At 44.9% G+C, this 23720-nt stretch overlaps 1 protein-coding gene across 9 annotated transcripts in view; it reads left to right on the forward strand.

Moving 5' to 3' along the window:
* SLC8A3 (solute carrier family 8 member A3) overlaps positions 1 to 23720 on the forward strand; it is a 155027-nt gene that overhangs the window by 92787 nt on the left and 38520 nt on the right. For 4 of the 9 annotated variants that reach the window (XM_065403133.1, XM_065403132.1, XM_065403135.1 and 1 more), the window contains exon 2: positions 16697 to 16800. In XM_065403133.1, coding sequence (XP_065259205.1) covers positions 16697 to 16800 — 104 coding nt within the window. Of the gene's footprint in view, positions 1 to 14780; positions 14890 to 16696; positions 16803 to 22327; positions 22351 to 23720 lie in introns of all 9 variants that reach the window. The other 5 variants (XM_065403137.1, XM_065403134.1, XM_065403129.1 and 2 more) reach the window with 4 other exon arrangements.

The following is a 23720-nucleotide window of genomic DNA, read 5'->3' on the forward strand; positions in this document are numbered from 1 at the left end:
CTCTCCTCATTCTTAACCTTCCTCTCTCCCTTCATCCCCGCCCTCGTGTCCTCACCAATATCTCCATAGCAACACTGCGTTGCTAAAGAATAGAGAAGACATCTAAATATAGCTTCCAAATCTCCATGCCTACAGCTAAAAGCCTAGGGTAGCACTAGGCTGCTAATGCAAGACAGTAGAGAATGCACAACGGACAGGAGCCGAGAATGATTCGGTGGGATTGCCGGGCGGGGCCTTGAAGTCATTTCCAGTCGAATGCCCATTTCATATGCATGCAGGGCACCCAAAGGCATTTTGAGGCAGTTCAGTCCTCCATCTAAATTCCTGGGGATTTCCAGTCATTCAGCCTACTGGATTTCTGGGTACATGTTTTAAAGAAAACAAAACCACCTCAGGTGCTTCATCAGGCTATCAAAACCCATGATGGGTTTTGACATCACAGCCTCTTGCAATAATACATAAAACTAAAGTGGAACAGGAGAAATTAGAGGATATGAAAGTCTTAAACAAGAAATCAGGGTTGATGTCTTTTTCCTTTTTCTTATATTCTGAACTGGCTAAGGGCAATTCCAGCGTGGTTGTTTTTTTAAAACTGGACCTTTTATAAAAGAAAAAATTGTTGTGCAATGATGCAAACACTCCAGAGAGACTGGGTGGGATATAGAGCCTTTCACTTCCAGGCCACTGGGTCAAACCAAACCCTGGTAGGTATTGACAACATTTTGTTTGTTTCGTGAGCTCTGTAAAATGAGTCAATAGTCTCGGTCTAATTCTGAGATGTCAGGTACTCCCATTGCATTGGGAACTAGTTGGCAAACTCAACAGAGAGCTCAAAGTATGAATGAGCCATGAAGACCAAACTTCCCTCTCACTCCTAGAAGTGGCCCCTACTGGTCATTATTGAAGCAAGTTGGTGGCTCAGTATAAAAAACCCTGTGCTGCAGCTGTCCATGCTGTCATCTGTCCTGTGCGTAAATAGAAGACTTCAGTCTCCAGAGCTGACGGGCTGGAACTTTCACAAACATTTAAATGGATTTTTGAATGGGGAATTTAAGCAAAGATCACACACAGGACTGGAAAGGTTCATAGTGACAACTGGATTTAAAAAAAGAGAGCCAGGAAAAAAATGTTGAAAGTGGCTAGTATAATACCAGCCAGCTTACATGTCCCCTCTCAGCCAATCAGAATGAAGGGTTCTGCTGAAGGAGAGGGATATCAAGAATTGTTCTTCCCTCTTTTGCAGAAGTTTTTAAGCCTAATCACTGTGTCTTTCATGGTAAAAGAATCCTCGGTATTAGACAGTTTTATCATGTTTGAAAAACTGAAATATAGAGTGCTTTGGAAAAATATTTATTTGGCAGAACCTGGGTGATTCTACTAAGCTCACAGAGCATTTTCTTGTGCTTTCCCAGCATGTCCTTTGTAGCCCTGCCAAGCGCTCTGTGTTGAGTGGGTGACAGCTGCCATTTAATAGCTTGGCTGCTGACTCGTGTGGTTGACATGTGGGGGTATGTTGCATCTCTAGTGTTGTCCTAAGTACTATATGGGCAACTGAAAGTTACCTTTAAAAATTCTCAGGAAGACTAAAAGGGGTTAAAAGGCTCACCTGCCTGTCTAGTAACATAAGGGGTCTGATTTTTCTTTGCCATTCACTTTCTATAGTCATTTACACATTTGCAAAGTGCATGTGAAATGCTACTGTGCTGAATTGGTGAGGATTCACCCCCACTCTGCCCAGGTGTAAATGTCAGTCCAGGATGCAAGGCAGGGGAGAACAAGGCCCCACATGTAGGCTGCCTCCCAAATTAACATGAGGGTATGCAATCTCTTCACATAGTGCTGTGGCACAAGATGCACCAGAACTGGGAATGGGAAGCTGACTATAAATAGAAAGTGAAACTGACCAGTTTAGTTTCACTGTCCAAACTGAGTGAAGGGCAAAAGTTTAACAGATACTGTCCGTGGTGAAAAATAAATTAAGATCATTACAGCTCTTTCACTGTTAATATTCTAAGGGGTGATAACACAAGGATAGACCTTTTTTAAAAAAATGTATGGCTTTGGGCTTGACTGTGTCCCTTTTAATTACCAAATACCAGCTGCTAAAGCATTTCCCCATAGCTCTAATTGAAACACAGGCCAGTTTACTAATTAGCCAAGATTACAAGGGGAATACACACAAGCAAATTGCTTTTTCTGTCAATATTTCTTTCTTCCTCCTACTGAGACCTGGTACAACATGAGCAATCTCTTCCCGCCCAACCAGGTTAGAGGCAAGGTTCTCTACTCCCTAAGGCAGGGAGCCACACACAGATCAGAGGGGTGGAGTGGGGTGAAGGAGCAACATAGGATTACAAGCAGGGCTGCCTGTTTTCAACCCATGATGCAGCAGCCTTGTGTGAGGGCAGTGTACAATGGAGCTGGGAAAGTAGGCAACTTCCTCAGCATATACCTTCTCACTCTGTATAACCATTTGCTTCAGAGAGACTGATGCGTGAGCTTCTCTGCTCTCTGACCCCCACTCAGTGTAAGGAAAGGGGGCAGATTCTGTGTGGTGTGGTGCAGCCCAGGAGAAGGTTGGTGAAAAGCTACCTTTACACTTCCCAGATTCTGGGTTTCTCTGGGGGTCACCTGCACTGCTGAGTGCTCTGGCCAATTCCCCAAGAGCTCCCCCCCCCCCCCCCGCCTGCTTCTCTATGTTGTTGCTTACAAAAGGGCAGCAATGTAGGGTACCTATGCCTCTCCTGCTCTGGGGACTCTTTCACCCCCTTGAAGGCCCCCTTTATGCATCCAAAATGGCATAAAGGGGTGTTAGTGTGGGAGAGAATGTGCCCCAGAAATACTCAGAGCTCCTTTTAAAGCAGGGGCCAGGGTAACAAACTGGTAGGAGCAATAGTGTCTACAGCAGATGGCACACACTGGATGCGAGGGGGAAATGGGCACTGCACTAGAAATAAACTCTGCGCTCAGTGACAAATCCTCTTTAACTCCCTAGTAGGTAGCAGAAAGAGCCCACGTTTCACTGCATGTCCTTCATCAGGGCTCAGATGCGCTCTATTCCTTTTCCTCACTGCAGTTGTAATAATACTTTGTGCTTCCATAGCAGCTTTCATCCGAGGATCTCAAAATGCTTTGCTTATAGTATCTGGGTCTCACAGCTTCCTTGGGAGGGCAATAAGCAGAGATGGGAATATAATAGAGGTATCCTTACTTCCATTCCTGTGCTTTAGCCACTGGACCATGCTTCCTCTCCTAAGCAAGGCATACTACAGTAGGGCCCAATGAAAAGGGCTGTAGATGAAGGGTACTGTGGTGATGTGATGCGGGACAAGAGCCAACAAGTAGGGAAAAGCAAAGTTTTGAAGGCTCTTAAGATGAGTATAAGGAGCTTGAACGAGGTATAATGGAAAATGAGGAGCTAGTGGAGGGATTCAAATAGAATGGAGACATAGAGTGATGGTAAGGAAGATGATCTTAGCAGCTGAGTTTTGTGTGGACAAGAGAAGGTGATGTGGGCTCCAGGGAGGCCAGAGGGGCTGTTACAGCAATCAGGATGGGAGAAGATGAGGACCTGAGCAGAGGGAAAAGACTGAATTTTGGAAATGCTACAGAGGCTGAAGGGGCAGAATTTGGACACAGCCTGAATATGTGATGCAAGGGAGGAGTCAAAGATAACACCCAATAACAGGCCTGAGTGACCGGAGGATGGTGTTGTCAAGAGTGACAGAGAATGGCGGGAGCAGAGAGGGTTTGGAAAGGAAGATAAGCAGAGACCATGGAGGCAGGAACCAATGGAGGCAGCTATTCCAGAGCTGCCAGGGACCAGTTCAGCCCTCAGCATAGGCTGGGGCAGCCTTTTGTTGAACCCTGTAGGCCTACGGCAGCTGAGGAATAGCCAGGCAGCATGCCTGTAATTAGAAGCAAACAAGCCAGTAATGAGAGTGTCCAGGGAGAAGGGTTGAGAGTGGATGAGAGGAATGCAATGGGATGGTTTGGCACATGGGAGTATGGTTGAGTAGAAATGTATACAGTATAATTCCAGTTATCTGAATTCCTTTTATCCAAAAATCCTAATTATCTGAATCTATAGCATGTCCCCATGTAGCCCTATGTTAGTTAAGATAAACATCCGTTTATCCAAAGACCCAGTTATTCCAGTTTCAGATGAACCCTCCACCCCAAGCCATTTGGATAAATGGGAGTGTACTGTATTTGGAGTTGGATGACCTTGGGGCAAGTCATCTGGAAGGTGGGTGGGAGGGAATAGATATGGGGCATTGCTAACTACTGGGTGGGAGTAGAAGGGAAGTGAATTTGAGACAAATGACATGTGAAGGTGAGAAGAGAATGAGAATAGGGTACCTATCACAGGGTGAGTGAGTGAGTATGAATTTTGGGCATGCATCATGGCTAGAAGTAGAAATTCTTTGCTAGCTCAGGTGGTAGAAGCTCTGGTCTTAGAGCAGGAGGACTGAGCTCTATCTGCAGTGCCCTACTAAAGTTTAGAAAGCCATGGTATGATAACCACCTAGATGCCAAGGGGGCTACTTAGAAAACATGGTGATGGCACTACATTCCTGGGATTGTGTTATGTTACTTGAAGCCTAAGGATGAAAAACTCCAATGATGATGACTTGTTATTAAAGATTCCATGGTACTTTTCAGAAGCTGAGGGGTGTTACCCCTGGTGTCCTGGCCTCATTCCATACTGAGTAATTGCATTCTCCCTACCTGCTGTAAACCCCTCCCCGCCCATTTCAATTAGATGCACTTCCTGACTTACACAATTTTGTTGAGCTCAGTTTTATTTCCCATCCAAAAATCACACAGACGCATCCTCTTAGCCTCCACAGCAATAATTCCTACAAATGAGAGTCTCAACAGAGATACTCAGTATTTTCTAGCACATTAATCAAATAACCATCCAGTTGTTTCCTTATGTATTTGAAGCGGAGGCACTGTCAAATAAAATGATTTTATAGATTACTCTCTCCACTTGTCAGATGGAGAATTTAGCAACGTCGTGAACATAAAGTCTTTTAGGAGAAGATCAATGTCTATTCATTTCATCTTCTGCTGCTTACTCCAGAAAGTCTCATGCAATGTTAAGTTGCTCCTAAGTGGAGCTTGCCCTCCCTCTGGAGTTCTGAAACCAGTGATTATTATTAAGCATATATTTAAAGTAGGAGTGTCCAAACGGTGCCCTCTGAGGGCTACATTGGCAAGTGCCAGAGCCCAATTTATGTTCGATAAAATAGAGGAGGTAGCAGATGCCCTTATTGTCCGTGTGGATGTGTGACCCATGACGACTACAGATTCCAGATTGCCATGCTGCATCCTGAGCTGATCGGCGTTGATTGGACTTCCCTACAAAAAGCTGAAGGCAGCCATTGTGGGCCACGCTTTGGCCGCCCCAGATTTGAAATTACAGATTGAACAATCTGCATGTGAGGTTTTTAGAGAAGAGATTTGTCTATACTGTATATTTAAAAGATTAAAACTCTTTTAGGGGTAAAAAGGCTACCCGGCTACAAAAGCTCCCCATGTCTAAGCTGAGATGCTGCAGCAGCCATGCCCTTTCAAATTCTACATGGGCATGCGGCATCTCTTCCCTCAGTCATTCAAGGGCTGGCTGCTTGGCAGTGTAGTGCTTGGAATCTTACCTGAAGCTTCTTGTAAATGTGAAACGTATTGGGTCAGCTGATCTGGGTTGGAAATCTCACAAGAACAAGGGATCTCGGGGGAGATTGATGATGCTTCCTGTCAGGCCAGAAATAGCTCTGTCACTCTTTTTTTTGTTACCTGTGCCTCCAGGCCCAGTCTGAACCCAGGCAGGAGAGGTTAACTAAACTTTTCTAACCTAAAAACATGCAGAGCCTAATTGAGACTGGGAGGAACTTCATTGAAGACTGAATTAAAAAGCTGCTTACACCATGTCTGGCTTTGGCCCTTGAAGGTTCAAGTTCATTTGAGTCTGTGTGAAGGTTTGTGTGGGTTTTTGGTTTTGAAGACTGGTTCATCAGTCCCTGATGCCTGTCGTGGTATTTAAAGTAGGCTTTTGATTGCCAGGACAGACTTTTGGATAGCTGTTGTCATTCTCAGCTGCCCAGCTGTCAGAGGTACATCTTGTCCATAACAGAGCAGTCACATAGAGGGAGAAAGGACAGGAAGTATCCCCTTCCTGTCCCCCAGTGCAGTTGAATCAAAGGTTTGTGAGAGAAAGCTGCCCAGTTGATCCAGGTGCTCTTCAGCTCTCACTCTTTCCATGAAGGTGAATGCATTGTCGGGCCTGTTACAATGAAAACCCCCTTGTGCCTCAGGCTGCCTCGATTAATTTCAAGAGACTGTCACAGTGTTCTCACAGCAAATGTTCCCGAGCCTCCCTCTCTCGCTTGCTCTCTTCCTGTCGGTGTCCTCTTGTCACACCTCTCACATGAACATGAAGTTTTCCCAGAGTGGTGTTATGCTCCAGTCTCTCTCCCCATCCATCTCCCTGGTTCTCCATGCTCTACTAGGAAGTAGCTGTCAGGCCAGCTGCAGCTAAGATGCAGGTGACAATATTGCAATATGCATTTTGGCCTTAAGAAAATTAACCAGAGCACCGTGTGTGTCTACAGTTCAATTTGCTTTCATTGAGTATGAAAGGTACCCTGGAAACAGAAGTCTTTTGTAGTTACAGAACACGTCGCCTGGGTAGTGGCAGTGCAACGCTGCCCTGCCAATGCAATTCAACCCAGACCTGGAGTAATCACCCTCCTAGGGTGAGAAAGCATTTCAGCCTCTGTATAGTCAACCTTTCTGCTGAAGTAGTCAGAAAGGGTGACGGTTTACCCACAAGGAAGCAGACCGATGCATTTCATGTAGCTGCTGAGCAGCCTTCAGATAGTAATAGCTTTGTGAGTACTAAGATGAAATATTATATAATACATCCCCTATCCCCAAAGCCATCCTTTCCCCTGAACATTGACCCTCCCTGCATTTTCAAAGAAGCTGCTCCTGAAAACCTTTCATTCTTATCCCTTATTTTCTGCTTCACTCCCCTCTTCCTTGGACATCATTTAACAAGATTGTAAAAACATTCTTGGACCCAAGCAATACTTGAAGAAGATAGGTGGGCTCAGTGAGAATAATCTACCAGCAGGGCCGGCTCCAGGGTTTTGGCCGCCCCAAGCAGCCAAAAAAAAAAAAAAAAAAAGCCGCGATCGCGATCTGCTGCGGCAATTCGGCGGGAGGTCCTTCGCTCCGAGGCGGAGTGAGGGACCTTCCGCCGAGTTGCCGCCGAATACCTGGACGTGCCGCCCCTCTCCAGAGCGGCCGCCCCAAGCACCTGCTTGACAAGCTGGTGCCTGGAGCCGGCCCTGTCCACCAGACCTGCACCTTCTCTGTGGGTCACAAGTGAAATCATGGGGGTAGGGGTATGTCTCAGCTGAGTCTCCAGGGGCCAGATTCAGCTTTGATGTAAGTGGATTAACTGAAGTTAATTGAGTTGTATCTGCTTACACCATGAGGTGAATTTGGCCAAATCTGTGTATGTCACAAAATTACTATGCAAAGTAACGTGTCTGTGCTCTGCTGTGCTCCTGGCTCCTCTAATCTGAAAGGCCTTGGTCTTTTCATCTTTCTCCAGTACATCCATTCAGGTGGAATAGGTATACACGAGTCTCTTGCTATAAGGCACAAGATAAAACATTTCCATCTGATCTCATGTCTGTGGTAAGAGGTAGGCACCAGTGTGTGTACTTTGCCCTGATGTCTTTTCACTCTCTCTCCAGAAATCAACTGACAATTTGCTCTCTTTCTTGAGATCCCAAAATGGTGCCAGTCTTGGCTTCACCTTTGTCTTTTACTGGGTGGACACAAAAAGGGTGTGCCCTGTGGTTCATAGCAAGACCTTCAGGGTATCAGCCCCACACAGTCAGATTCTTGTGTGAGTTACCCAGTCTCCTGGAGACTTTAGGGATATGAATGGCCTGACAAAGAGGAAGCACTCTGATGTTCAAGCTCTCCAAGTCATGTTTGGGAGTGTAAGTGTCATATCAAAGTCTTGAGAAGAGGAATCAGTTTTCCTTGGGATAATAACACTGCCCTTAGTCTTTTGTTTAAGAGCCAGGAAAAAGGGTTTCTTTTCTCAGTACAGCTTGTAGCAAAGGGGAAACCATCATTCTGCTGGATTTGTTACAAAATTCAAAGCTCTTAAAAAAAAGCAATTTAAAGCTTGAGGGTTCAGTAACAATCCAATCTGTAGCCAAGTTGAGTTGATCTAGGAATTCAGAGGATTTGCTCTCTTGGTTACGTTGCTTCAGAGATTTTACTGACTTTCCTGAAGCCAACTGTAGCCTTGGAGTTAAACTTTAATGTTGGGAAAAACTTGAAAATCTATCTGTCTTCAAGATCAATCAAAGCGTTCTTCATACTTTCCCTTGGTTTTTTACTTCATTATATTTCTTTTTTAGCCAAGTTTTTTTTCTTCCTCACAGCCAACTTCAGTCTCAGTGAAGTCCTAATGATTGCTACATTGCTAATATCACAATCATTTCCGTAAGAGCTCATACATTAGAGTATCAATATTTTATATGCATCCTGGAGACCTAATTCCTCTATCTAGAGAACAGGTTCAGCCCAGACAGCAGCAGTGTAACCTTTCCACACACCCTGCCTCATGCCCTGTGTGTCTCAGCCCAGGCATGGAAGGACCCACCATTAGGAAGAAGAAGTTGCTTAGTTTCCATGGTCTGTTGAACTCTGGGTGCTCTTTTTAAGCCTTCCAACATGGGTGTGGGTTGTGATTTTGTCATACCTCTCCACCAGATTGATTTCGTGTGGGCCATTTTTGATCACTGCTGATCTTGGCTGGATTTGAATGAGCGGCATTAAAGATGATTATTTCCCTGCAGGATGACTCAGAAGCAGAAGCTGGGTTATGAGGGAAAGGGTTGTTATTTGCAAACATATAACCTATATCATGTTCAGTTTGCCTGCTTGCACGTTTCTGTGTGCAGGGAGCATTTCAGCAGCTCTGATCCCATTTAAACTAGCGCAGTGTCATTCAAGTTGTTTTTTTCCTGTAGATGCTAGTCAAGAATAGGGGATCATCATAGTTTGGGTTTTTATTTAAAAACCAGAAGATGCAATACCCTTACAGCATGTGACTCAATAAGTTTGTAGTATGCAAACCAGCTAAAATCAGCTGTATTATATGACTGACTGCGTTACCTCTGATGCTGTACTACCACTCTCAGAGAGCGAGCTATTGGAAAGGACAGCAGCAAAGCAACACAGGGCTTGGGAGAGTGGAAACAGAGAGAGAAATCTGTCTAGTGAAACTCCTGTCTAGTGAAAGGAGTAAAGCCTAAGATGGGATCATGTAGCTAAGGGCCTCATTAGCTTGCTGGGGATTGCACTTAAAGTTTCATCCATTTCTTAAGACATGATTGTTCTCTGCCCACATCCTATCCCTTTATTGCCTTGTGCACTTCAGGGTAAAGGAGCCAGCATACAAGAGACTTGAGATTATAACCATTCATGATGGTGAACTGCATGTAACCTATAACCTTGTTTGTACCCATTCTTAGCCTACACTCACACTTGAGCCAGAATGCATCATGGAATCACAGGGTCAGAAGGGACCGCAAGGGTCATCTAGTCTAACCCCTTGCCAAGATGCAGGATTTGTTGTGTCTAAGCCATCCAAAACAGATGGCTATCCAGCCTCCTTTTGAAAACGTCCAGTGAAGGAGCTTCCATAACCTCCCTAGACAGTCTGTTCCATTATCCTGCTGTTCGTACAGTTAGGACGTTTTCCCTGAGATTTAATCTAAATCTCCTGTCTGTAGTTTGAACCCATTGCCTCTTGTCCTGCCTTCAGTGGCAAGAGAGAACAACTTTTTAAGGCAGCCTTTCAAGTATTTGAAGACCGCTATCATGTCCCCCCTCAATCTCCTCTTTTCCAAACTAAACATACCCAGTTCCTTCAGCCTTTGCTCAGCTTACTTGCATTCTATCCCTTTGATCATCTTTGTCACTTGCCTCTGGATCCTTTCCAGTTTCATTACATCCTTTCTATACATTGGTGACCAAAACTGGAGAAAGTACTCTAGATGAGATCTAACCAGTGTCAAGTAGAGTGGTACTGTCATTTCCCTTGACTTGCATGCTGTGCCTCTGTTAATGCAACCTAAAATTGCATTTGCATTTTTTGCAACAGCATCATCCTTGCAGCTCCTGTGTACGTGTATGTGTTTGTCTGCACACATTAGTGTGTGTGTACACACACACACACACACACACACACACACACACACACACACACACACACACACACACACACTCATCATACAGTTAATAATTAAAAGAATGTAAAGGCTACAAAAAGAAGCACCCAAAAACCATGAAATGCTCAACTAATGTTTTCTGTATGGAATTCTATAGGTGGTGGGTTTTGGTGGAATTTTTTCAAGAAAATCTATAAAGAAATCCCTTCCTGTGGAATTATATGCTAGACAGTAATAGAACACTCTGTACTTTACAAAATGTGCACTCAGTAAGTCATTGCTTCATTGAGGGCATAATTTTGAGTATTCAGTTTGCAGAGGAAGAGATCATATAAAATCAGGCATTCCACAAACGCCCTCAAGAGATCATATTCCACACACACTTTCTCATTAAATGAGAATTTCTCCTTGTCTTACATATTCATGCATAGTATCAATGGAACACTGAGAGGCTGTTCGTAAAACCTGTTCTCATGTAACAAAAACAAAACAAAACTGTGCATTCATGAAGTATGTTTTCTAAACTCTGAGAACTTGGACAAATCCAAATGGATTTGTACTGTGCCCCAGAAAGATACATCAATGAAGCAGAGACTATGTCCTTCACAAATTTCAGGCTTCTAACCCACTGAAGCACTGGAGCTGTTCAAAATGTGGTTACAGAAATTGTTGTAAAATGACAAAATTGTACTTTTTTTCAACTCTCTTTATATTTGAACTATTTTGCTCATTTTTTTCAAAATATTCTCTCATGGGTTGAGGAAAAAAACCTGGACAATTTCAGATTTTAAAAGTAAAAATTCATAAAAGTTGTAAGTTAAGTGAAAAAGGCCCACTGGAATGGTAACACTCAGGCTGTGTTAACTACCAGTCCACCTACACACTGTGTGGATGGGATTTTCAAAACCTGTCAGAGTTAGCCCAACACTGGTCACTTTTGAAAATACCAAAATAGAGAAAAAGATCATACAGACAGATCAGATGTAGATATAATCCACAGAAATCTGAAAAAACTTTTGCCAAGTGTCATGGGCTCGGTCAACATTCATTTAAAAAACCCCACCTGGCAACCTGTGTAGGCCCCATGTGCTGCTAAGTGTTTCCAAAGAAGCATAGAAGGTATGCAACAAAATTATTGTGAAGAAAGTCTCAGCACAGTACTCAGGTTTTCATCAGAGACACAGTGTTTAAAATCCTATGTCCTTCAAGCCGCATTGGTGGAGACTGAAAATGTCCAGACAAGGGAGATGAGACTGTCTAGCATTAATACACAATTTCTGTACAGCAAGTGATGGCAAAAAATTCAGGATTATTTAACCTAGCAAGAAGAAAGATTACAAGTGATTCCTCTTGCATATTCGTAATGATGAAAGACAGTGAAAGCTCATCAGTCTCTATTTTTACTCCTATACTATAATATGAAATCAATGGATGACTAAGAAGGCTAGATCAAACTGAGAACCACTAAAAGTAACTGTTTTCCATGGTGTGGTCAGACAGTAGGACCTATTAGGCGGTAGGCCATTGAGTCAAATGCTGTGGCTGGACATTTGTAGGAGGACTGCATAGTCTTATGATGCTTACTAATAGCTGTAGGTATGCAAGCTTGAGTAATGAAGTTAATCAAACCTCATGCTTCATAGTGTAAAATGGTCACTTTCAGGTGTCCAGAAGGAGCCTTCCCCCAATGTTACAGCATTGTAGAACTGACAAATGTTCTTTTTCCTATATTACTCTTAAGTGAGGCACTTTTCTGAGTCATTACCCAGCAGGCATGGCTCAGTACTTACAGTATTAACCCTGGTCTGGCTTTTGGCGAGGTGATATCATGGGAACTGTTTGGTTTACTCTACAACATAGCCAGGTCTTTGATGACAGCACTATGCACTTTGGCAGGGGCATCAGCAGAGTGGTTTGGGTTACAGCGGCACTTGAGTGCAGGGATGAATGCTTGTCTTTCTGAAGCACTCTTAATTTTAAGATGCTGAAGTAAATGTCGTGCCTGGTACTTGTAGTAAGTTGGCTGTTTACAATTTTGATCTATATACAACTAGGACATTAAGACATGAGCAGAGAGCTGCAAGACCTCAGAGATAGTGGATTGAGCCTCTCATTTTTTTCCTTCATAGAACCATAGGGATTTCCTGAATATTTATGAATTTGTGGTTTACTTACTGAGTTAGAGCCTGATCTTCCGGATGGTCAGGTCAACACACTCAAGTCCCATCGAAGTCAATGAGAGTTCTGTGGAGGAAGAAATACCTGCATAGTATTTAGAGATAACGAAGTGGTAGCTCCATAGAAAACGCTGATAACTGACCAGTGATACCAACTCATTCTCTCATAACAGGAAAGTAAATAACTCCTGTCACCTTGGCTGAGGAATGAAGAAGCACCGGTCCATACTACTGATGAATATTTCCAAAGTCAGCTGGCTTTGTTGGTGGAATATGTGTTTGTAGTGTAAGCCACTGTCTCTAGTTTATCTCAAGGTTATTATTACTATTATTGAGTGCTGACATAGTGCTTGTACTGGACATATGTAGGAGATTCAGTCCTTGCCCTGAGGAGTTACAATCTAGAGCAGTATGATAATACTTTTCAGTTTTCTAACACTTTCTATCCAAGGGTCTGAATGCACATCGCAGACATTAATGGAGGAAACTTCCCAACATTCCTGTGAGTGAGGTGTTAACAACATCATTTTACACACGGGGAAACGGAGGCACCAAAAGCTACTTAAAGAGATAGGAACATACAACACAGATCCCATGATTTCCAGTCCTGTGATTTAACTGCACGGGTTCTCCTTCTTTTCTGCACACAGACACAACAGGTTAGACACATTTAATATACCACGTGATGGTCCAAAATTGAAGAGGCGTCGGAATTTTGCAGAGATCATTGTAGGAGGACTGTGCAGAAGAAGCCTGTGTGGAGGAGGGAATTGTTTGGAGGTTAAGTCATTCACAGGCTCAGGACCCATCATGTGATGAATTAGCTAGTTGGCTTGGTCTTCAGGGAGAACTGACCTATGGCTAGAGAAATGTAGGGCATTTGCTACAAATTTCTTATTTCAGAAATGTTAGGTGACGACAGTTCCAGAATTTAATTGTAACTGCTGTTCACAGAGCTTGCCTACTGAGGGCTTTCAGTGTCTCTGCAGTGTTTGGGAGCCCTGAAGTGTATACATACACATATTTATAATGTATAAATACATGTGAGCATAGATAATATAAATATAATATATGAATGTCAATGCACACACGAACTGCTTTGCATTAAAAAGTGTGAGAAATTGCACCAGAGTCTGAAAGCATGAGCTCCTTTTACAGTGAGAAAGGAGGGATGTGATTTCATATAGCCCTTCCTGCCGATCAACAAGAAAAAAAGCAAAGTGCAGGTATAATTTACACCCTGAGGCAATTGAGAGTAACACTAAGTGAAAGCAAAACAACCCAACTGGCTAAGCCTTCAAGGCATGCAGAGGCTGAATTGCTCTCTCTCTCTCTCTCTGTGTGTGTGTGTGTGAGTGTGTGTGTGTGTGTGTGTGGCTAGGTCTACACTACCCGCCTGAATCGGCGGGTAGAAATCGACCTCTCGGGGATCGATTTATCGCGTCCCATCGGGACGCGACAATCGATCCCCGAATCGACGCTCTTACTCCACCAGCGAAGGTGGGAGTAAGAGCCGTCGACGGGAAGCCGCGGAGGTCAATTTTGCCACCGTCCTTACAGCGGGGTAAGTCGGCTGCGATACGTCGAATTCAGCTACGCTATTCGCGTAGCTGAATTTGCGTATCTTAAATCGACCCCCCCCTGTAGTGAAGACGTAGCCTTAGTGTGTGTGTGTGTGTGTGTAACTGAGGGAACAGGGACACAGACTGGGAGCTAATCCTTCATCCTTATTCAGTGAAGATGCTCATGGAATTCACGAGCGTTTTGCCTGTGTGTCAGAATTTGCCCCAGAGTTAGTCTGCCCAACATGGGAGCCTTGTGGGAGCCTCCAGAGGAAGATTGTCCAGTAGAACTCTGATTAGCCAGATTAACCTACTGTATGATTAGATTGAGGTGATCTGGGATTAAGTTGCAGTATATTCCCATGTGTACAGGGGGCTGGTTTGTTCACTCCTTTTATGGTTTCCTTGTTGGAAGGATGTTTTAGGCCAAATTTTCAGACCTATGAGCAAAAGTTGTGCCTGTGAAGTGTAAGTGTGTGTGTGTGTGCACACCCACTGAGTAACTGTGTGAGCAAAGTGTGCACTTGTGTGTGTAAATCAGGTGCAAGGCCGAAGGATTAGTTGCCTTGCAGTTACCCATTTTGTTCTGCCAATGTAAATACACAGGAAGGGGAAGTAAATTTCTCTCCAGGGCCACTTTGAGCCTATTCAGTGGGTGAGTAAACTTTGACTGTCTCTAATTTTCCTCTTTGGTTTCTCTTACCCTCTCCCACCCTTGCTTTCCTATCCCCTCCTCCTCCTTATGACACTTATTATTTTTCAATCCACAGCAAAACAGTTCACATCAAGGTAATTGATGATGAGGAGTATGAGAAAAACAAGACTTTCTTCATTGAGCTGATGAGCCCACGCATGGTGGATATGAGTTTACAGAAAGGTGTAGTACTGGTCCTCCAGACTAATGTTAACATTCTTCTTTCCTCTTCTCTTTCTTCTCCTGCCTTCTTTTCTCCTCTGTTTTTTTCCTTTTTCTATGATTTCTTTTTATTTTCCAACCGCTCTGTCCTTAACACTGCTGTGCACGCACAAACTTGTCACATGGTACCTATGGGGTTTTAGCCGGATGCGGCACTATCCTGCGGGGGTGAGGGGAGGGAGGACCTTGGGAAGGGGACGAGATAGAGAGACTGTGTGTGTGTGTGTGTGTGTGTAAGCGAGAGATTAGGATACCACCCCAAAATTGCTGAAATGGCTCGTGGTGGGGTTTTCTATTGCTCCCGTTGGCTGGAAGGATTGGACCTCCGCATGCCTATCTGTGTAGCTTCATTGGCAAAACATCTACAGGAAACATACCCAGATTCCTAGAGGAGCTGTCAGCCTGCCTCAGACCCATACTAATAAAAATACAAGAGCCAAAGCCCACATGAAAGCAGCACGTTAGTTCTCAGAAGTATTTGGTAAAGTCCTTTAGCTTTATCCCAGACTGACTCAAGGAGCAACTGCCATCAGGATAAGGAAAGGGAAGAAAATCAACACCCTGTCTTTGTTTTTTTTTTATTTTTTTTTGAGAAAGAGAGAGAGAGAGAGATCATGGCAGCCTTATGCATTGCCGTGGTATCAGACATAGTGTTGTGAGCTTGCCAGGGTGAAGAAGGAGCAATGCCAGTCTAGTCTGCAGGGTATTTTAATTCCAGCCGCCCCAGCCCTCTGGGGTATTTTAATACATGTTTCTCTTCCCAAGCTGTGGCAAAGACCTACAGTACTTCTGTGCCCAGGTAAAGCCGAATCTCTCAGTCACTGACCATCGACTTCAGGGAGAACAGGCTGCCTGGCCTCACTGGGTATGTCTACACCTGGGGATAAAAAACCCACAGCTGGCCCAGGTCCACTGACTCAGGCTCTTGGGACTCGGGCTCTGGGGCTCAAAAATTGCTGTGTAGATGTTCGGGCTCAGGCTGGAGCCCAGTTCTAGGACCCTGCAAGGGTTGGAGGGTCCCAGGCTTGGGCTTGGCGTCAACACCACAATTTTTAGCCCTGCAGCCCATGCCCCAAGAGCCTGGCCTCAGCTGACCTGGGCCAGCCACGGCCATGCTGCAGGGCTGGTGAGTAATGTTTCTTAAACAGTTAGAAAACAACTAGAAACAAGAAACTAAAATATTTGTTGTTTTTAAATAAAAAGGGGGAGGTAAAAAAAACACCCAGTCCCCTCAAAGCCAAATGAGAGCTCCCCCCTGAATGGACAGCCACCAGCCTCACCCACGTCCATGCGTGTATGAATGTATGTATGGATCTCTCTCTGTCCTGCTCCTCACCTCCACATCCAATGTCTTATCAGTTATGAGAGGGTGGGAGAAGCAATTGGTCCCTCAACTAAAATGTGTTTGATATCTTTGTGGCTGTTTTGCCCTTGGGTTATTTCTGATTGGTCAATGCTCTGTCAGCTGATGAGATATTATTACCATGTGACACTAAACTAAATGTGCTGCAGAAATCACCTCCCACTAACCATCAGCAAGGTCCAACCCTCCCCTTCCCCTTCACTCCCTTGCCCACCCCCATCTTCCTCCTCTAATACTTTCCCACTCACCCTAAGAGCAACTACTACCGATGCGCCATATCCAACAAACAAAACGCTGCCCAAGGCAGCAGCCGGAATGGACTGCATGTGAGAAACGTGTGGTGCTGCTGTGTCCGCTCCAACCAGCCAACCCACTGTACACGGCTGTCTTTCTTGTTGTCCCTACAGGAAGACCGTAAGGGTTAAAATAGTAGATGAGGAGGAATACGAAAGGCAGGAGACTTTCTTCATTGCCCTTGGTGAACCGAAATGGATGGAACGAGGAATATCAGGTGTGAGATCCTTTTTGAAAACAAACCAACAGAAACCAAACCCCAAATCCAAAAAAGTAACCCCTTCTTCTCCCTCCCACCCACCTTTTCTTCTCCTCCTCCTCCCCCGTTAGATGAATCAGCTTTTATTCTTTTCCCTCCTGTATTCTCGCTCTCACCCTGTTTCGGTGTCATCTCTGCCTTTTAGAGCCTAGCTTATTTCTGATCCTCCTTTTGTGCAATGCTTGGGCCTCGGGCCTTATTAATATCATCAGTTTTGATTGGTTTTATTTTGTTTTGATGACATCTTTGCTGCTACCCCTTCTCCCCCCTAATGCCGAGACTGAAGGGAGTGAAAAAGAACCGAAAAGAATGTAGTGCATGGCTATCTCTTCAACTCCCCTCTTCAGTACTGAATGTCCCTCCTTTGTCCCCAGTCCCTTATGGTGCAGCATTGAATATTGTTGTTGGCTTCCTCTGAATCTTTGCTAAAAGCCTGTCTCATACAGCAGGGGAATCACAGTCACAGTGTTTTGGTTTTACAGTAATAATACTTTGCACTTCTCTAGCTTTTTTCATCCAAGAATCTCCAAGCACTTCACAAATATTCATTCATGGAGCCTCACAACACTTCTGTGAGGTAGGTATGAAGCCTTATTTCCCAGTTTACACGCAGATAAAATGAGGCACGGGGAGGTTAAATGACTTGGCCAAAATCACACAGCAAGTGAGTGGGAGAGCTGGAAAAGAACCCGGACTCTGACTTTCCAGTTTTAGTTGCTATACAGTACTTAAAATTACCTGTATCTGTCTACCTGCCCACACACTCAACCTCTTCCTGTACCACTGTAATCAGTGTGTCTTACCATCACCACAGTGGCTCCGGATCTGGCCCACTGAGTGTAATTTTTAAACATAAGCACCTAATGAAAGGATATCCAGATCTCCATTTTGGTGTCTGAGCTGGCACTCAGGCAGGTTGATGTGCCTGTCTGAGCGTAATTTGGGCACAATTCCATTTTAGATGCTCCTATAACAAAGATGTCAAATGGGGCAATTAAGTATCATGTGATTTTAGACTCTTCAAATATATCAAGAACGAGATAATTCCATTTGTCCTAGAGGTTGGCTATTAATGTAAGTCTGAGTCCCATCGGAAATGGATTCTGCTTTGGATGATTTGTGTTTTCTGGGATGGAATGCATCCCTGCTGGAGTCTTACCGTGAGTGCATCCAAGGTCACCGAGAATTCCTCTCAAGGCCACGCCGTCAATGTCTCACAATGCAGAACTGGTTCAAACAAATGAGGGCTCCCCTGAGAAGCCATTTGATGGAGCCCCATCCTTACCACGCCTAGGCTTTGTTGTGCTACCTGCCCAAAGCAACTCCTCCCTGCCAGCCAGGGGTTTACACAAGGCTGGTGGAGAGGAACAGCACTGGCGTGTGTGTGTTTGAAGATGGGGGCATAAGGAAATAGTAGATGTGCCATTTCTGTTAATCAGAAGGAGGGCGATCCTTCTCTGTGCCACTGCCAGAGTCACTACAGATGGGGACATTCCACAGCAGGCAATAGCTGTTCTTACCTCTGAGCCCTGTCCGCATGAGGCAGCTCATGCTCCACACCAGGTGCCATGGAGTATGCATTACTGTTATGTGTGTTGCAGTAGCACTCAGGGGCCCCTCTCAGAATCAGGGCCCTGTTGGGCTCAGCACTGTGCACATGCATAGGAACGCATAAGTAACTCTGGAGAACCTAAATAGACAAGACAGACAAATGGCAGCAGACTGACAACGGATAGACAAAATGCCGAAGGTACATATCTTGTCAGCTACAGTTTTCTTATTTCCCCCAAAATATTCTCCCATTGTTTTGTCCACCCACCTCAGCCAAAGTTCTCCCCATTGCTGAGCCAATGCTCCCTTCTTCCACCCTGATCACCCCGCGGAAATGTTATCGGTTACCATGTGCACTGGGTTGGTGTTGAGAGGCCAGGAATGCATTGTGCTAGGCACTGTGGGCACACATAACAAAGAGATGATCCTTGTCCAAAACAGCTTGCCATCTAAGAATGTAGGGGAATGAGGGGGGCAGTGTGGGGTAGAAGGTACCCAGTCAGAAGGCCCCTGTGTCACAGAAAATGTCTAATGCCTCCTGGCCTCTCCCATTCCGCTGTACTCCTTGGTGGCAGCTCCAGCTGCTCTCCCCACCCCTACTCCATGGAGGGGATTAAGGAGGCTACATTAGAGACTCCCTGGGATGGGAAGAGAGGCCAGTGCAGCCTCTCCAGTTCCTCTGTCATCTTTGCAGGCAGCCCAACAGAGAGGGAGGAAACAGGTCACATCCCACCAGTATTTCAGACTGTCCCTCGTGGAGTGGTTCTCCATGTCTCAGGAGCTCAGTCTGAAGCTGGTGTGAAACAATAGCTCAGAGAGGTATGAATTGCCCCATTCATCTCAGCTGGATGATAACTATTAAATCTGCTCTGGTGGGGCCCTCACTAACACCACCACACAGAGGACTCTTGGGGTGGGCACTTCACTGGCGACACCCCCACATGATTTGGGTGACATGGTATCACCCAGGGTCCCCCAGTGGGTAGATGGGGGCTTCCTTATCTGGACTGAGGGGACACCCAGCCTGCCCAAAAAAAGGAGTAGCGGTGGGTCCCTCAGCAGGGCAGCTCTTGGGTGGGTGACCCTGGCCATTACCAACCCAAGTGAGGTCAGGTCCATAATGCAGGACCAGGGCAATTGGGGATCCCTATGTTGGAGAGGGCCTATCACCTTGGTTTGTCTTCATCCGGCCCTGCGGACAGTACAGTTCTCCTCTCATGCACATGTTCTGAAGTCCTTTGGCTTCTTCTCCTCCTCACTACCAATGTAGAGCATAATGGGGAGCAGCAGAAGACACACTGTTGGAAGTCAGTGGAGAGGAACTCAGCAGGACTCTGCTGCACCTGTAGTGTCAGCCATTCATACTTGGATTTAGCGCTGCCATTGCTTCCATCTGGCTGCAGAGAAAAGACTGAGTAAGGTACAACAAGAGAGAGCTCGCATGAGACTCTGTTCACCCCCACTCCTGTGAGAGGGAAGAGGAAAGGCACCTTACATGTCAGGCAGGGGCTTGTGATAAAGGAGCAGGGTTGGTAGGTAGATGGTATGGGAAAAGCTGTGAGGAGACAGGTAAGGATCACGAGGAAGAAAAGAAAAACACTGTGATTTCTACTATGAAAATGTAAACCAATTAGGAAGAAAGGGCTCCAACATCTAGGACAGCAGAAGCTGAAGCCAAACAGGTTTAAATCAGTTCCAGTGAAGCAAGGGCCAGGCTGGTTAGTGACAGAGCAATGGCTTGTTGAATTTGCCAGTCATCTCTGACCACCTGAGTTTTATATCCTAGTTAGGTCAATTTGGTGGAACGATCCCAGTCCCATGTGTACAGTCTGTCTGCATTGCCAAATCACCATACAGTTAAGCACAAGTTTACTAGGGCCTTAATAGCAAGAGCTGCTGAAAGTTAGTACAATGGTGATTGGCAGATCAGCACAGGGGAAGCTTGCACAGTGTCTGTCAGCGTCCTGACGTTTTGAATAGCCCCTCGCTTCTGTGTAGTACTCCCTGGGATGAGAAACATCTGCCTGGTGCTTGGACATGACGTGATTCTTCCCTTGTTGAAATTGCTTTTGTTTTTTATCCCATTCACGAAGCAACTTCCTCTAACCAGGGCACCACCCACCCGTTAACAAATCTCCAAATTAACTTAAATCGGACACTGTTTACATCGCCGTGCTGCTATGTCATGACAAAGACCATGTTTCTTCTCTCATTTACACCAATGTAAATTGAATGTAACTCCATTAAAGACAATGGGGTTAGATGGTGTAAAACAGGTACAAGTGAGGGCAGTGTCAGACCCAGAGGTCTGCTGGACAAATCCTAAAAGGCAGCTGTCTGCCTCTGTCACAGCACAGGAGCACCTATCATCAGCCTCCATTTACCAGCAGGACGTGAGATACAATAGAAGAGGATGGTGCACTTTTTATTTGTCCATTTGTGAGGATTATCTGCAAATTTCCAAAAAACATGTCCACAGAAGAGGAAGAGATGCACACATCTCATTAGCCTCATTAAGGTGTAGCCAATGCAAGGGCTCAGCACTTAAAAATAAAGGAAAGAAAAGAGGGTTTCAATGTATTTTTACACTGTCACCATCTTAATCCCATGACATTTCAAAAGATTCCATGTACTGTAGAGAGCTCCCACAAGAGGGCACCATTCTGTTGGCTTTGATGAAGAATTAGATGGCACATAATGGATATAGATGCACCAAGCATTGATGTAGTGCAAAGTCCCCGACTGACATGTGACAAGGTCAACATAGACACATGCACCTGTGAGGCAGACATGCAGAATCATGCAAAGACAAATATGTGCGTGTGCGCGCACACATGGGGCTAGGACTCCCTTGTGCTGGGCACTATACAAACAGAGAATAAAAAGATGGACCCTGTCCCCAAATTGGTTACAATATAAGACAAGACACAACACAGGGATACAGACAGACAAGGGAATACGAGGAAACCATGAGCCAGTATTGGTCAGCATGATAGGCTACACCCTCCCTGCTTAACTGTTGTCAAGAAAAATGAGAGTCTTAAGGAGGAATTTGAAAGAGGATAATGAACTAGTTTTGCTGATGTTTACAGGGAGCTTCTCCCAAGTGTGAGGGACAGCATGGGCAAAAGCACAGATATCCTTCTTTGCAAATGTAACCAGTGGATGATACAGCCTGGCATCAGGGGCTGGTTGGAGATGGGAGTCGTCATCTCGATAGATAGGGTGCGGATAGGCCATGAAGGGTTTGAAAGCACCCACATACTTATGAAGATACGCACACACAAACACACATATGTGCATGCAGATACACACCGCCACAAAGAGAAGCACACACATATGTGTATGTACATGCTAACACATTCAGGCATGCACATTTTTGCAGTGTGCACATTCATGCAGGCACATACACACATATGGAGAGCAAATGCAACAGTGATGGGTGTAATATAAAACCTGGATAGGCAGATGTGAGGATACGCAAACTTAACCACATACATGTAGGCACATGCTGGCATATGCAAATATGTAGATGCTCCATGCAGTTACACATACAAACATATACTTACAGAGACCTACTCAAAGATGTGCATGCGCACACACAAACATGCATGTAGATACCATTACTGTTAAAGTCTGTCAGTACAACGATCACTATTGTCATCACGTAGCCTGGGCCTTAATGACTCACAAGGCCACTGAGAGAAATTTTTTCAGCCACTCTTGGCAGGCCCAGGTAAAGTTGTTTTCGATGAGGAGTTTCTGTTTGTATATTCTGCTGGCATATTTGAACCTAGCACACAGGATGTGGTTTTCTTCAGCGTGTGCCCTTGTGGTTGGTGCCCTCCATTTAGCTCTGTTGCATGCAGGCTGGTCCCAGCATACTGTCGGACTATCTCACACTTCTAGATTGTCCTTCAAAGTGCCTTCAGAGCATTACTTCTGGCCTCTGTGGGAGCGCGAGCATGTCCCTTGACTCAGCAGACTAGAAAGTGATCTTTTAGGTAATTGCCAGTCAGGCTGTCTAGTGCCAGAGCCAGCACATTTCAGTTGTGCTTTCACGATCCTAGCTTCAATGCCAGTGATTTGGGCTCACCCAGATGCCTTGTTATCCGTCCAGTTAATCTTAAGAATTAAGTAATAGGCAGCACTGATGAAATGCATCCAATGGCTAATGTGGTTTCAATACATAGTCCACATTTCACAGCCAGAAAGCACAGACGATAGAGTGTCAGTTAGCACGTAGGTGCATAAGACAAGCATTTACATGCTTAAGTGACGACCCCAAGGCAGGATTTGGATATCTTAATTTGGATCTGGATCTTGGTTTGATGCCTTGTGCCACTGAAATTCCAAACTCTGTCATTGAGCAAGCCCAAGGTGCTGCTCTATGAATTCAGCAATTTACCATAGACCCATAACTGAAGGGATGCTACCCAGGACAACGATTCAGGACACAATGATCAGCAGAGTATAGTCAATCCAGACTTTTGGCTAAACTCTCCTACGTACATACCAATAGACATCTCTATATAGTATTGACTAGAGCTGAGGCTTATACTGGAGAAGTCTTGGCCCATTGATTGGGATCCCAATTTATACTGGAATATGTACCTTTGCCGGCTCACGCTCAGAGCTTGGTATCTATATTACAAACTTTGTGAGGCACTGAGGCACAGACTCATGAAATCTATCCCATCCCTCATCTCACACATGCTTTTTGCTCCTTTCTCTTGGTGCACTAATGCCAGAGGGCAGACCCAGCTCCCATCAGTTTACCTGTATCTATCACAGCACTACTGTGAGACTGTAGAAGGCATCTGTCTATCCGCCTGCCCATCTCCTATTCCCTACCCACCCCATCCCCAAAAATAAACGAACGTGGTGAACGGCCACTGTGGCAGCAGCTACTTTAACTCACTCTGTGCTTTGATGAAGATCTTCTGGCAAGTGCCAGTGTTCAGCTGGAACTGTAGGGACTTAAGAATTGCAATGCCAGATCAGATTGGTCATCCAGCTAGACCAGGAACCTGTTGCCAAGAATGCCCAGTATGAGGGCTGGTTGAAACTTTTTTTTTTAAGCAGAAAAATTGGTTTTTGACTAAATGAAAATGTTCATGGAAAGTGTCTGATTTCCTTGGAATTTTATTTACCGTATTTATTATTTCATTGGAAAACCCAAAACCTTGAAGCAGGACATTTTTGGGGTTTCAGTTGAAAATTTTTCAGTTTTTTGATGAAAATCCATGGAAAAAAAAGACATTTTCTGGCCAGCTCTAGCCAGTACTAGATATCTCAGAGGCAGGTGCAAAGATTTGTGTCATGGA

This window comes from Emys orbicularis, chromosome 4 (assembly GCF_028017835.1).
Source record: "Emys orbicularis isolate rEmyOrb1 chromosome 4, rEmyOrb1.hap1, whole genome shotgun sequence".
NCBI classification, from domain to species: Eukaryota; Metazoa; Chordata; order Testudines; family Emydidae; genus Emys; species Emys orbicularis.